At 35.4% G+C, this 13,833-nt stretch overlaps 3 protein-coding genes and 1 long non-coding RNA gene across 6 annotated transcripts; 2 read left to right on the forward strand and 2 right to left on the reverse strand.

Annotated features, from left to right (window-relative positions):
- Positions 1 to 79: 79 nt before the first annotated feature.
- Positions 80 to 1,414, forward strand: LOC142977847 (uncharacterized). Its single transcript, XR_012959726.1, has 2 exons — positions 80 to 390; positions 779 to 1,414. It is a non-coding gene; the product is annotated as an uncharacterized LOC142977847 (long non-coding RNA).
- Positions 1,415 to 1,482: 68 nt separating this feature from the next.
- On the reverse strand, positions 1,483 to 3,618 carry Pym (partner of Y14 and mago). The gene is made up of 3 exons (XM_076121946.1): positions 3,448 to 3,618; positions 2,804 to 3,073; positions 1,483 to 1,883 (listed from the first exon to the last, which is right to left on the reverse strand). Exons 1-3 carry the CDS (start codon positions 3,479 to 3,481, stop codon positions 1,615 to 1,617), a joined length of 573 nt encoding a protein of 190 aa, XP_075978061.1. The 5' UTR covers positions 3,482 to 3,618; the 3' UTR covers positions 1,483 to 1,614.
- A 135-nt stretch (positions 3,619 to 3,753) lies between these two features.
- mip40 (Myb-interacting protein 40) lies at positions 3,754 to 7,204 on the forward strand. Of its 3 annotated transcripts, XM_076121944.1 has the most exons (7): positions 3,754 to 3,948; positions 4,673 to 4,793; positions 5,087 to 5,272; positions 5,601 to 5,736; positions 6,074 to 6,222; positions 6,704 to 6,726; positions 6,996 to 7,204. In XM_076121944.1, exons 1-6 carry the CDS (start codon positions 3,867 to 3,869, stop codon positions 6,711 to 6,713), a joined length of 684 nt encoding a protein of 227 aa, XP_075978059.1. In that variant the 5' UTR covers positions 3,754 to 3,866; the 3' UTR covers positions 6,714 to 6,726; positions 6,996 to 7,204. The 3 variants fall into 3 exon arrangements, with proteins under 3 accessions (XP_075978059.1, XP_075978058.1, XP_075978060.1); XM_076121943.1 differs by lacking the exon at positions 6,704 to 6,726 and having other exon boundaries at positions 3,756 to 3,948; XM_076121945.1 differs by lacking the exon at positions 6,704 to 6,726 and having other exon boundaries at positions 3,757 to 3,948; positions 4,685 to 4,793.
- Positions 7,145 to 13,745, reverse strand: LOC142977842 (rRNA N(6)-adenosine-methyltransferase ZCCHC4). Its single transcript, XM_076121941.1, has 6 exons — positions 13,350 to 13,745; positions 12,967 to 13,208; positions 12,378 to 12,581; positions 8,243 to 8,450; positions 7,640 to 7,972; positions 7,145 to 7,299 (listed from the first exon to the last, which is right to left on the reverse strand). Exons 1-6 carry the CDS (start codon positions 13,641 to 13,643, stop codon positions 7,198 to 7,200), a joined length of 1,383 nt encoding a protein of 460 aa, XP_075978056.1. The 5' UTR covers positions 13,644 to 13,745; the 3' UTR covers positions 7,145 to 7,197.
- Between the last annotated feature and the right edge of the window lie 88 nt (positions 13,746 to 13,833).

Raw genomic sequence — 13,833 nt, forward strand, 5'->3', positions numbered from 1 at the left:
TATTCTCGTTACTAAATGTTACTAATATCGTACTCTTACGTAAAACCGATACTTTTCGAATCAATTTTATCATTGTGTTTATCACTAGGTATGCCTGAATGACATGACGTTGTGTGTGAGTCAGAAAAAATACAACACAAAACGAAGAAAACAGTGAAGTGAGCAAGCACATTATTTAATTTTAAATCATCTAAAAATGTATTTCAAGTTGTGCGTATTTGTCTTCACTCTCCTAAGCGTTACCAATGTCGAGGCAGCGACGGGATACGACTTCGGGGACTTTCTAGCAACAGTACTTGGAGTTGGAATCGCAGTTGTCGGAATTCTTGCTTGTTTAGGCAAATATGCCAGACAACAAGCGAGAAACGAATTCATATAGGACGTATTAACGTAAGTACTTTATAGTAGTGTAGTAGAGCACATAAATTCGTAAACCAACGTTTCAAGTAGACTTTTCGTGAGTTCTTTAAACAGGAAATTTGGTATTAGAAAACCGGTTCTAATGGCCTTGTCCAATTATTTATCAATTTAAATTCGAGCTCAGTTGCAACTTATTACGCCACACAGCCCATCAAACGAAATACCTTTAGAGAAATAGATTTCCAAGTTGTTGACATTGAACACATACATATTATTTAATATTTATATTTTCATAATTTATTTTCTATTCGTTGACTGACTGACTATTTGACTTACTTTAGTATGTTTACTGCATCATAAAACCTCAACATGATGAAAATTAAAAAGAAGTTATAACATTTTTTCTTTTTTTTTTCAGATAATGAAGCTATCAACTAAGTATACAACTAAGGAAATGACCAAATATGCCAATAATATAACACAAAAAAATAATGATCCTGCTGTTCAAACAACATTTGCATGAAAATACTACACCTTACTCATGGCCGAGGCTGTGTTATATACTAACAATATGTATGGGACATGATATGCAAAAATTATTAGATATTTTTATATGATTCCATGTGATATGGATAATGTAGGTTTAAGGATAATATTTTTGTGTAGAATTAAGGCCTGTTTTCAGATTATTCACTTAGTTTGGTAAAGAAATATGGTTTGTACCTATCTGATATTTTTTTTACGTAACATTCCCATTTTGTCTTTATATTATACTGGTTAGACAAGTTTTGGATGACACACAACACTCATTGTAATTTTTTTATAAACAATTGATATTGAAAAAAAAATTGTTTTGGAATATATGTATATAGATCTGAATTTATTAGGATGTAGTGTTATATCTGAAAACAGCGTCAATGGCCAATAGTAGTGATATTGTTTATATTTATATTTTTACTTCTTTGCTTCATACACTATTTCTTTATTTTGTTTTATTACAGTCATGTAAAATCTCTTTTATCATGATTTAGCATTAAATATTTTTGTTTGTTCATATTTTGGTTTCATTTAATAAACATCCTTGTAATCATTTGGGATTGTAAATAAACTAGGATCCACCTATTATGTTGTAAATAATTTATAATAAAAGAAAAATTCATTAATTCGCACATAAGAGAACACATTTCATTCATTCATGCAAACCATAGACATGATTCCACAGTTTATAACACTTAACATTCAATTTGGTAAAACTTATTCACTATCTTTTTCTAATAGTTCTATTTCTTTGATGATGTCAGTTTTCTTGGACAACTTTTCCTTTTGGTCCTTGTCTGGGTTTTTGAAAACACCAGATTTAATTTTTTCCTCAAGAGATTCAATGTCTCTTAGTTTCTTTCTTAAGTTTTTGAGGCGTTTGGCAGGATCTGAGGCAGTGTTGCTAGGTGTTGAGGGGGCTGGGGTTGAGAAGTCAGGCTCCTGTATTTCACATTTGGCAAGTTTCTCTGCAGCTTCATCAGCCCCTGCAACACAGAAAAAAAAAGATAACACCTATTAAAAAGAGCAAGTTAATTCACACAAAAAATTATTCAACACAAGATTGCATCTCAATTTGTATAATATAATAATAATTTGCATTAACTATGTATAATATTATGCTACTTATGTTAGTATTATACCACTTTCAGTAAAAATTAAGACTTTAAAAACAAGAGATGATTTGAAAACTGGTTTTAGAGACACCTACACTCAGCTGTTACATGGAGAAAGTATACTGGCAACACCTCCTCATTAAGTAAATACTTAAATATGTTCATGATATCTTACCAGTTAATAACAATAACTTTAAATGTCAGTTTCACCACTAGACAAATAGCCAATGCATGCACACAGGCAGCCATTGTATGAATATCTTATGATACTATTTAATTCAATAAAGTAATCTACATGTATGCAGAGATTGGTGATATTAACTATAAAATAAAAGTAATGTAATTATATTATGTATTATGTTGTATGTGTTATTTAGTGAAATAGATATACTAATAAATCATTATTTCTATATGTTTGTTTTATTCAAATAAAATTTGTTTATTATTAAAGAGTTACCTAATAAAGTTTTCATTATTATATTATATTATGTAGTTGTAGTACATAACTAATAGGTATTCATAATCAGATAAGTTAAACAATTGTAGATAAACTACAATTAATAACAATACTAATTATATGAACTCTTGATAATATTTAGTAAATACATTATTATATGATATTTTAAATATCTAGCCTGCAGGACATTTATTTCTTTAGGCTTATCTTTGTTTGCAGTAATAGAATAGTGTAGAGTCCTGTAAGTACTACTGAGGACACTCGAACAGAATTTAGAAATACCCATCATTACTTGGTTTAAAAATAAAAGAAAAAAGTGAAAAAAAATACACACCTGACTTCTTTTTTTTCTTCTTTTTGTCAACATTAATAAGCATGCCAGGTATAGGCTGCACTACTCCACCATTGTTTTTCTTCTTCTGTGCTTGAGCCACTATCTCAGGTGTCAGACCCACAGGCAGGCCAGTGTTTTGCCTGGCCTTGAACTGTTTGCCCTTACTCTCATACAGAGGGACTTCCTCTTGAGGTACATAGCCTTCCTTGATCCGTCTAGGCTTTCGCCAGGTACCATCTGGACGCTGAGTCGCCGGAATAAACTTACAACCTGTAATCAGTTTAAAAAAAATGTAGTACAAAGCCTTAAGTACTTGGAAAATTGATGTCTCGACAACGTTTTCACAGTACACGCGAGTTTTTCTTGAAGATCCCGCCAAGTTAGCGTGATGATACGGATAGATGATGCTTAATGTAGCCAATAATCAAACAGACTGGAATGTTTTAATTGACGCGATGTTATGTTAAAAAAATATCACTTAGAAACTTTTCACATCCAACTTTCACTGTGCTAACAGCTGTATACTGACCGCACGAAAATATGGAAAGTCAAGACAAATATTATCACGCACTTAATATTATAAGAAAAATTTCTAATTAAATAAACATGTTATGATCAGTTATGACGAAAAGAAATCTACTCACCGTCGGCATCGTGCTCATACGCTGTTGTGGCCATTATCAATCATTGAAGCACCACGATAAGATTATGTTAATTGAAACTATACAACCTGGTAGGCCTTGCGAAAATCTTGTCTCGCTATTTTCGTACACAACTATTTTGACAATTGACAAAAGATGAAAGCACGCGACCGAATGAGTAAGTGAATGAATTGTCACAGGATATAAAATATAATTCAATTTGTTTAGACGATTTTATGTTTACATTCAATTCAATAGACAACAGGAAAACCGTACTCAATCAGAAATGGACATCACTACCCTAATTTATTACTTTTTAGTGTAATTTACGAGTGACAGTTTCATTCAGCCAGATACAAATTCGAAATTACACAAATCTATCTTTTGTTTTGATTAAATCTTTTGAAGACTACTTACACGCCATGCCTAAAAGAAGGAGATTATTTACACCTCTGAAAAATAGAGCGAAAAACAGCTTTAGTAGAGATAACAACGATGCTAAAGGTAATTTAGAACGATACTTTCTATGTTAATCACCTTGTAATGTTTTTTTTCGTATTCCAAGATTATATTTGCAGATCTATTTGTCCCTAATCGTTATAGTGAACCTGGGATTAAAAAGGAATATATTTAAGATACTAAGAAGCTTTGATTCCGTCAACAATGAACAAAAATCAATAAATATGAAATGAAAGTCCGTTGTTGACTACGCCACGTATTTCGATATCGTAATGAGTTTTTTTTATCAGAATATGTTCAAAGTCATATTATTTTTACCACAAATACTGTCTATTTACTTATTTATAAACGTAAATACTTCATTAATAAGCCTGTGAAGAGTTTAGAACAAAGGAATTTTAACAAAAGATTGTAACAAGTGTCAACAGCTTGCTTAACAATATTATGTCTTCATATTTCTACTCTGTTACTGTTCTCACGGCTTTCCTTGCTAGATGAATAACATCACCACCTTTAATTAGTATTCAAGAGATTAATAATCTTTATCCATCATGTCAAAACTCCTTGAATGACTTGAATGAAGGAAAACAATTTGAGACTGGAACTTACCCCATGACCCATGTAGTTATGCTTCTTGGGTTGACAACTCTGAGATAAATTCAGCATGCTCAGAAAGCACCAATCTTGACCAATTGAAGGTGTTCGGGTGAAATATACAAGTTAAATTTCATAAAATAAATGCTAATTATTGAAATGCTTCTTTAAAAAGAAAATTCTTTAGAAGTGACTGCTGCTCGTGGCCGGCTTAAAGGAGCCTTGCGAGATGTTATGGAACCAACTGGAGAGGACTCTGACTCCTCATATGAACACAATCCACCCAAAGATGATAGGTAAGTGCTAATAATTGATGCATTGCAGGCAGATATGTCAAAATTAAAATAGAATATGGGATAAGTTTGTAAAGAACATAGGTAACAAGTGGTGTTCTTGGCTTTTGCCTACTTTCTTTCCCATTAGAAAAAGATGGTGATTTGATGTATGCATGGTAATAAATAGCGTCATTATAATGAACACTATTTAATTCGAAAGCAACTCCTTGTCCAAATGAACAATCTATTCACATACTATTAACCAAGTCAAAAATATTTTCTGTCTTTTTTTTTATAAAGCATTGTATTTTCAGCCAAGAACTGTCAGAAGATGAAGACAGAGAGAGACCAAGGAGACGGTCACCGCAACGGCAGTCCTACGTACTGAAGCTGTTTGATAGGAGTGTAGATCTGTCTCAGTTCACTGAGAGCTCACCTCTGTACCCTATCTGTAGAGCTTGGATCGCTAACCAGCCTAAAGCTAACTACAGTGAATTTGGGTATGTACACAAGTATACATACATTTGTTATTTTGTTGTACAAATAAGATAGTTGAACATAGATTTGGTTCCCAAAAATTGCCATTAAAATTAATGTAGTTGAAATGATATTGTGTCCACTTTACATTATATTAGGTGTAAGTTTATCTTTTACACAATTGTTAAGGTTATCGCCACGACACTCCCAGTGAGACGGGAGGTCGTGAATTCGATTCCCGCACGAAACAAATTTGTGCTATCCACAAATAGTTGTAAAAGTCCCTGCAACACAAGAGCTAAACAAAGTTATACTAAGAAAAATAACACTTTATGTTTACATTTGTTTTAGCAAATCTGAATTGGAGCCAGAATCAAACATTGACAGCGTGGAGCTGCCTGGTCCAGAAGGTGCACCTGTCTCTAAGATACCGCCGCTGCTACCTGAACAACTGAAGGCTAATAAGGACAATATCAACTTGAACTATGTAAGTTATGACACTACAAAACTTTATGATATAGTCTATTATGTTAGGAGTTACTTCATATACCTAACAAACTAATAAGGTAAATACATTCCAAAGTATGGATCATAGCTGTTATGTTACTATACATTTCTTCTTGTTATAGAACAATTACAAGCTGTCTGTAATTAATTTATAGCTAATTTTACTAACTGCTTTTATTGTAGGCAGATAAAACTCAAAAAAATAAGTTTTTAATTGTAGTTATATAACTTTTTACAGACCATTTCTTAGCAAAGGTTCTGTGAAGCTTCTGATTCATAAAACTAAGCTTTACAAATGAAATGGTATTTTCTAACAGCGAGAAGCGCCTCCTCCGTCCCGTGAGCAGCTTTTAGCATCACACTCTGTCCGATGGGTGGCGGTGCGTCAGGCGTGGCTGGAACAGGCCGCCAAGGTGGAAGCGAGATACGAGGGCGCGCAACAACTACTCAACAAGATCAATGTCAAGTATGTACACTAATGCATTGATACTATTTATGATGTACAAATTTCCATAATATGTTAGCACTGTCATATTTTAACAGCATTTTTATCAATGAATAAAAACCCATTAATGTCCCACTGCTTGGCAACGGTCTCGTAATGAGGCAGGGGTTACGCACGCACATTATAATTAATATTTCTATGCTTTGCCAAAAAGATGTTACTGTATTAAACAGGCAACTTTCTACTTCATAAGACTGCGCGACTAACGTTATAAATTTGATATACCTCCTGAAGCCGCGAATATTGCAAACTAGGCTCTCTACTAACTTGTTCAATTATAAATTTAAAGTATTTTATTTATTTATACATTATTTATTTTTACAATTAATAGTAAGTGCGATTTAAAATGTGACAGTGCGTCGACAGACGTATTATGCATATTTATGCTTGTGACTAACGGTTCAATAATATAATCCTGTCATTCTTGCTTCACGCAAACCAGAGGATGGTGAACGGAGCACTTAGGTACTAAAGAAATTACTTATATATATGTACATACATTATTCTCATTATATTGCATGTTTTATGTTAGATTTGCTACACACATATTCGGTACGGCATTAATCGGCCTAGCCGGGCGGTAAAACCGAATGTGTAGATGAACCTGATCGCTGCAAGCCGAACCTGTGAGCCGATTCGGTTATTTGCTCGATAATTAACGCCGAAGCGAATAAGATGTGTTGTGTTTTACAAACCTTACAAGCGTGAAATTAATATATTTTTTCTTGTTTCAGCGCCATTTGATCCAGCAACACAGCTACATAGAGAATCTTTACGTAATTTCGATTTATTTACAATCATTTGTATAGTTTTACCTTGATTATAGATTTAATAGACCTCAATCATGTTGATTTGACAAATTATAAATGAATAAATAAAAGAATGTGTGTGTTTTATATTTTATTGTGTAAAATAATAATATAGTGATTATTTTAACTAGGCAGTTTTGCGTTTCTTTTTGTTCCTTCCTCCTTGCTGCTGTTGGAGTTTTGGACAGGCAGACTTCTTATGACCTTTTTCATTGCAGTTGTAACAAGACTGAAACAAATAAGATCAAATTCTTAACATCAGTTTTTGCACATTTCAGACATACATTTTAATATTAATAAACATTTTTGGTATTCATAAAATTGGCATACAAAAGTAATGGATCATTTAACTAAAATAGACGAACCTTGTAAGGGCAAACTAACTTAAACTACTTCGTAAATTACATGACAATATAAAACACTAGTAACGAATCGAAGATGATGGGAAGAACTTTTCTAGCCCTCTCTTGTGTCCCACTGCGGGACAAACACCTCCCGTTACTCCTTCCAAAGTTGACTATTAATATAAACTGGATATTGAAGCAAGTTAGTAAATTAAAATATCTCACCTGGCTTTCAACAACGACCCCACAAACATGATTCCTCTGCTGACAGCATCGTCCACACTCCTTACAATGGAAGAACGTTGGCTTCACACAACGTTTACACACATCACAGTGCACATAAGTCATGCCGTTCTTGCTCGTACATCCTCCACACTTGTTACAGTGGTTGTTACTCGCTGAGACGTAGTACTTGCACTTGTTACACAGTTTGTAGTGACTGTCGTTTGATAAATCAATGGTGCGCAACGGCAGGTTGGTGAAGAAACGAATTGGAGACACAAATTTATGTCCATCTTTAGTCTTGTTCTGGAATTTTTTGTGGTTTGTGTATTCAATCTGAAAAGTTAATATTTTGTGTCCATTAAAATCATGATATTGAGTAAAAGGAAGAACAAACAGGTGCAGCAAAATAAGAATCTTATGCATTAGAGACATTTTTCACATAGAATCCAAAAGGAAAACCCTTCAGCCTAATTTTCCTTTCTACTTAAGCATATATGCAACTACTATAATACTTTACCATTAACTCCTGCCCTAAGGCTTAACTCACATTTTCAAAGTACACTGTTTTTAAAACCAGAAATTATAGGGTATATTGGTAGTTACCTGATAATCATGGATCTTAATCTCTGGCGCAGTATTAGTGATATACGGCTCGGAGAAGTACGGGAATGCCCACAATACTGGTAGTAGTTCGTCTCCAGGCCTGTCGCAGATCTTACGATACGAGTCTGTCAGCTCCTTGATGGTTTGGACTAGAGGCTCCACGCGGCCGCCGAACGGTGGGTCCATTACTATGCAGATTCCACCCTGACTGAAAGTAGAAAATTACATGTCTGGTTAGACGTACGCGATCGCTAAGATATTTACATGAGACAGAAAAACTTGTGTGACATATCAAAATTCGACCCTCTCGCTTCTTGTATATTTGTCTCACTTAAAAATTAGACTGTTGGACAAAATTAAAGTGCTTTTTAAGAAGAAATGTAGCTGTATTGTTCCATACTCCCTGGCAAATAGCACAGAGAGTATTCTACTTGACAGCATTACTGTACCCCACACTTGGCACCCAAACACGCCATGTGTTAGCGTGACGAGCGTGGCATATGTCTGGGGATTTTTATAAGCCTACAGCAGGTAACTATGTATCTGAACATAGCAACATATGAATATGCAGGTAGTGAAAAAGTCGTAAACAAAACGTACAGTTGACTGAGCGAAAATGCGCTGTCCTCTTTAAGTTTTGGTTATCATCAAACTGTTATTCTTAGTGATTATTTTAGTACAAAGTTACATTTACTTAGAATGCAAAATTACCAAGTAGAATGATAATTCGCATTATAGTTTAATTGACCTCTCAAGCAACCAACTATAAAGGAGATCATCCATTTCGGGCCTTTTTTCAAAGTGCCGGCCAACAAAAAAAAGTGGCATGTATCAATAGAGCTAGCCATTTGAAGCAATAGTTAGTATGGCATGAAACCGGTAGGATCGCTTTGAACCGAGTTATACAGGTTTGAAGATTCATAATATTCAAACATTAATTCATTTCTGAAAGTGCTGTGAAACATAAAATAATGATTGATTTTGCTAGAATTAACTATCTAAAGCAAATGACCACTCTGAAGTTGATTTAAGGTCGTAAGCCCAGGGGCCGAAACAGGTCAGTAAAGTCAGTAAAAGTCAGTATTTTTGGACCTGGTCAGTAAAAGTCAGTATTTTCGAAAATTGGTCAGTATTGTCAGTATTTTTCCAAATTCAATATACTTTTTTTGGTTTTCCTCTGCTTTTGGCCAATCCTACATTCTCGATTTGTCCAGTGATGATATCTGAGGGCTGGTTTGGACACTTTGTATATGTGGATGATCTACGTACATATACAGGGTGTAAATGACAGCTAACCGAAAACTTTACTGGTAAGTTTGTGACACTGTATGCGCGAAATTTACTCCAACGATATTTCTCGGAAATGATTGGTTCCCGAGTTAGTCATTTTTGAGCGTTCAATGTATAGTGAACAACGCGATGTATCTCCGCGCATGCCTACGAGACTTCTGGCGGCGGCGGCGCGCTGATCGACGACATGTCGCGACGCGTCGTAGGTACGTACGCGTACCACCACGTCTATGCGCTCACTAGTATGCAACCCTATCATTAGATAACAATCTTATGTATCGTTTATGGTATCGTAAGTAGGCCCGTATGTTACAATAGCTCATAGTAAAATTGTAAGCAGGTAGGTACCTACTTGGCTTACGTGAAATCAAACAATAATAGCAAAATGTAACCAATAATAAGAAAGTGCTAAAACATATTGTTATCAATGTCTATCAACACGCAAATACCTGGTGTATGGCGAGAGTTTGAGTACCTTTGGATCCGGACGTACAGGTGCAGAGCACGCCGTGCACTTCCACGTGCTTCACCATACATAACACATCAACATTTCTTCCTATTTACGAACACAACTGCACTTCGAAAACAATAACAACAAAAATAATAACAATAAAAACAACAACACAAAACCGAAACAATAACAAGTAATAATAAACAATAGTTCACACACGACACGACGAATAGGACATAACGAACGACACCGGTGAAGAGCTTCCGTCTTCCGCGAGCGAATTGCTCGAACTATCAAAGAGAGCCGCCGGCGCGGGCGCCTCTCCGCTCACTCGCGCCGCCCCTCGCCCGCGCCACCCGCTCCCTCCGCGCCGTCCGCCCGCGCGCCGCCGATTTGGTGACGAGCGACGAGTTAGTATCCCAGCGAGAGATTAGATTCAATAAAATATTGATGTGGCATTACTATTTTTACTTGTCACAGTTGTTACTGGTTGCATTGTAGTTTTATTCAAATACCAAATAACATTACAAACATTATTGATGTAAGTTTAAAATACTTTGATATTTATAACATAAAATCAGCTTAAAGTAAATAAAATAAACTCGAAACGATTATTTAATTAAACCATAAAAAATGTAGGTACATAACAATGATAACAATCAATATCCATTAATATTCTTATCAGAGAAACTAACTTATCATAATTCATAATCCCCGGAGAATTACTTAGCATCCATTTTGTCGCATCCCATCTATGTAACATCCACGCGCGGTCGCGGCGTCACGCGTCACTACGGCCATCTTCTTTTCGAGGCGCACCGCGCTTGTATGAAGTATGAATGAGCGTGTAAATATCGAATAGAAATTTGCAAGAACAAATGGAACAAAGCGACAATACATGTTAAATTGTTTATTAGAGATTTTTATAGCGCTAAAGAATATCAATAGGATTTTTTGTCGTTCTGTATGTATTTGTACGTGTAATAATAAGATATCACACATTTTAAATCTTATGAATTTACCTTTTATCGGAGAGCGGGATAATTATGTAATTTTCATTTTTAACATAGAACAAATACTAAGTAACGCTGCATACTAGTGAGTGTGAGGCTGACAGCTGTGTGCGTAATCGTGTGTCTGTGTGGCGCGCGTAGGTACGCGGCGTGACGTCGACCGTCGCGGCCGGCCGCCGCCGGCGCGGTGTCGTTGGCCGCGCACAGCTGATAGCGAATTTATACGTTGTTTTAATCCATTGCTGTTTTTTGTGGAAAACAGTAATATGACGGATTTTTTTTCATATTCATGTTGCATTATGTAGTATTAACGAAATAATACCAAAAAAAATTAAAAAAAACGCATAAAAAATCGGAAAAATCAGAATCATGTCTAAAGTCATTTTTTTTCGTTTTCGGTAGGCTGTCATTTACACCCTGTATATTTAAGCATCACATGACCTCAAAAATAGCATCTGTTTTAAATCAATATTTTTGGAGTGAAAACGTGTTTAGCGGCGTTGCGCACTTTTTTGGAATGGGTAAAAACTTCTCAACTCGTAAAAAATTCTTAAGACCTGATCGAAAATTCGTAAGACCTGATCGGAAATTCGTAAGACCTGATCGAAAATTCGTAAGACCTGATCGAAAATTCGTAAGACCTCATCGAAAATTCGTAAGACCTCATCGAAAATTCGTAAGACCTCATCGAAAATTCGTAAGACCTCATCGAAAATTCGTAAGACCTCATCGAAAATTCGTAAGACCTCATCGAAAATTCGTAAGACGGGAAGTTTATTAGAGATTTTGGTGTTTATTGGAGTTTAATGGAGTTTTTTTAGAATTTTTGGAGTTTATTGGCGTTTTTTTGTCCAATAGACTCCAAAAAACACAAATAAACCATTTGACTGCTTCCGTGGCGCAGTGGTTTAGGTCACCACGCCAATACCACTGCGTCGGGAGGTCGTGGGTTCGATTCCCACACGGAGCAATTATTTGTGCGATCCACAAATAATTGCTTCGGGTCTGGTTGTGCTTTGTGTCCGTTGTTTGTATGTTTGTAAAAAGTCCCCGCGACACAAGAGCAATTCTTAGTGCGGGAGTTGTCTTTTTTAACAAAAAAAAAAGTGTTTTTTGGAGTCTATTGGACATTAACACAATAAAAAGGCGGTGCTGGTTGTTTATGGGGATGGTGGAGGCCAATAACTGAAAATAAGCTTCATATTTCACACCATTCACCCAAAAAACGGTTTGGAAATGGTCAGTATTTGGTCAGTATTTTTGAATTTTTGGTCAGTAAAATCAGTATTTTCGATCATGGAACTTGTTTCGGCCCCTGTAAGCCCACGTATCAACTCGAAAACGGGTCGTTACTGTGCAATTTTTAACAATAAATACTTACAGAGAATTCTTTAAGAATTTCTTGAGCACCTTCTCATCTTCATTGCCATTGAACATGTAGTTATTAAACATGTTATACCAAATGAACTTGTTGGGCGGGTTGAACAGTCTGTGACGCTTGTCATAGTCTAGTAGTATGGAGTTGAAGTCATCACGAGTTTGAGCCTCCTCGTGGACTGAGGGAGTGCCAATGCAGAGGATGTTGCTGGAATTAAACATGGTTAATTAATATTTGTAAATTAAGCTACCTAACATAACTGTTTTCTTCTTTTTCTTGTCCTCATAGCATGTTATATGAGGCCAGCATAACATGCTGTATGGAGGATTTGGCTGATGTATTTAACCAGTTGCCTGCCTAAAGTTTACTAGTATTGACTATTTGAATGCCTATGTGGAAAATCAAGGCATATTTTTAAATTATATACAATGCAGAAAATCTTCCTTGTTGCAAGAATATAGATAAAGACTGTCTAAATCAGACAAGCTCTATAAATTAACCATAGCAAAGTTAATATATGCAGCAAATGTTATTTTGTTCTCAACACCAGCAATTTCATTTTGCTTATCAATGTTCATAAATAAATATTTACCTAATATTATTATTCTTGAGTATCCCAAACACTGTGCTCACAGATTTCTTGGTGAACATGTATTGTGCTTCAACCGAGTCATTTTCAAGCATCGGCAGGAATGTCGTGGGACGAGTGAGCTGTTCATCTGTTAGAGGAGTGATAAGCTTGTGTTCTTTAGGGTGCTTCTTGCTCTGAGAGGGTGCGAGAAGCAGCTCGCATGTGTTGCAGTAGGCTCGGTCGGCATAGTGGCGGGATTTGATCTGAAAATATATGAAATATAGAATTAATATTTACAAATACCATCTGTTACCGCATAGAGATAAAGGATAAAGTTGTACTTGTGCCGTAATTTAATAATTGTTTTATGAGGAAGGTGGTAAGTGTTTATGTTTAAAACTAACCTCACTAAAGTTACTCCACGCCTCTGCTTTATCAATTTTCGGTATTAAATTATAATATTTCTCATTGCGTTTCCTCACGTTCTCCTTCTGCCAGTCTCCCTCATCAATATGCACCGTACATTCCTTATTTCTACATGAAGCACAAGCGAAAAACCGTCCTTTTTCTGAAGAAAATAACAACGTCGGCCCATGCAAGCACAGTGGATGTGACGTTACATCTTCTATTACGACTTCAACGGGTGAAGACTTCTGGGCATTGGTCTCTCTTGACTCAAACTTACGTTTTCTAGGCATTGTAATGAAAATTTCTGTTAAATGTTAAGATTTAAACAACGTGAGCGTGAGTTCAATACGTCTCACATGTGTTTTTGAATAACATGAAATTGACAGATCCACTAGTAGTTGATTTCCATTCATTCTTTCAATTTAAAGTCTATGGTCTAATAAGGATTTCAGCATGATTTCTGACATTTACGGTTTTTTT

This window comes from Anticarsia gemmatalis, chromosome 13 (assembly GCF_050436995.1).
Source record: "Anticarsia gemmatalis isolate Benzon Research Colony breed Stoneville strain chromosome 13, ilAntGemm2 primary, whole genome shotgun sequence".
Classification (NCBI taxonomy): domain Eukaryota; kingdom Metazoa; phylum Arthropoda; class Insecta; order Lepidoptera; family Erebidae; genus Anticarsia; species Anticarsia gemmatalis.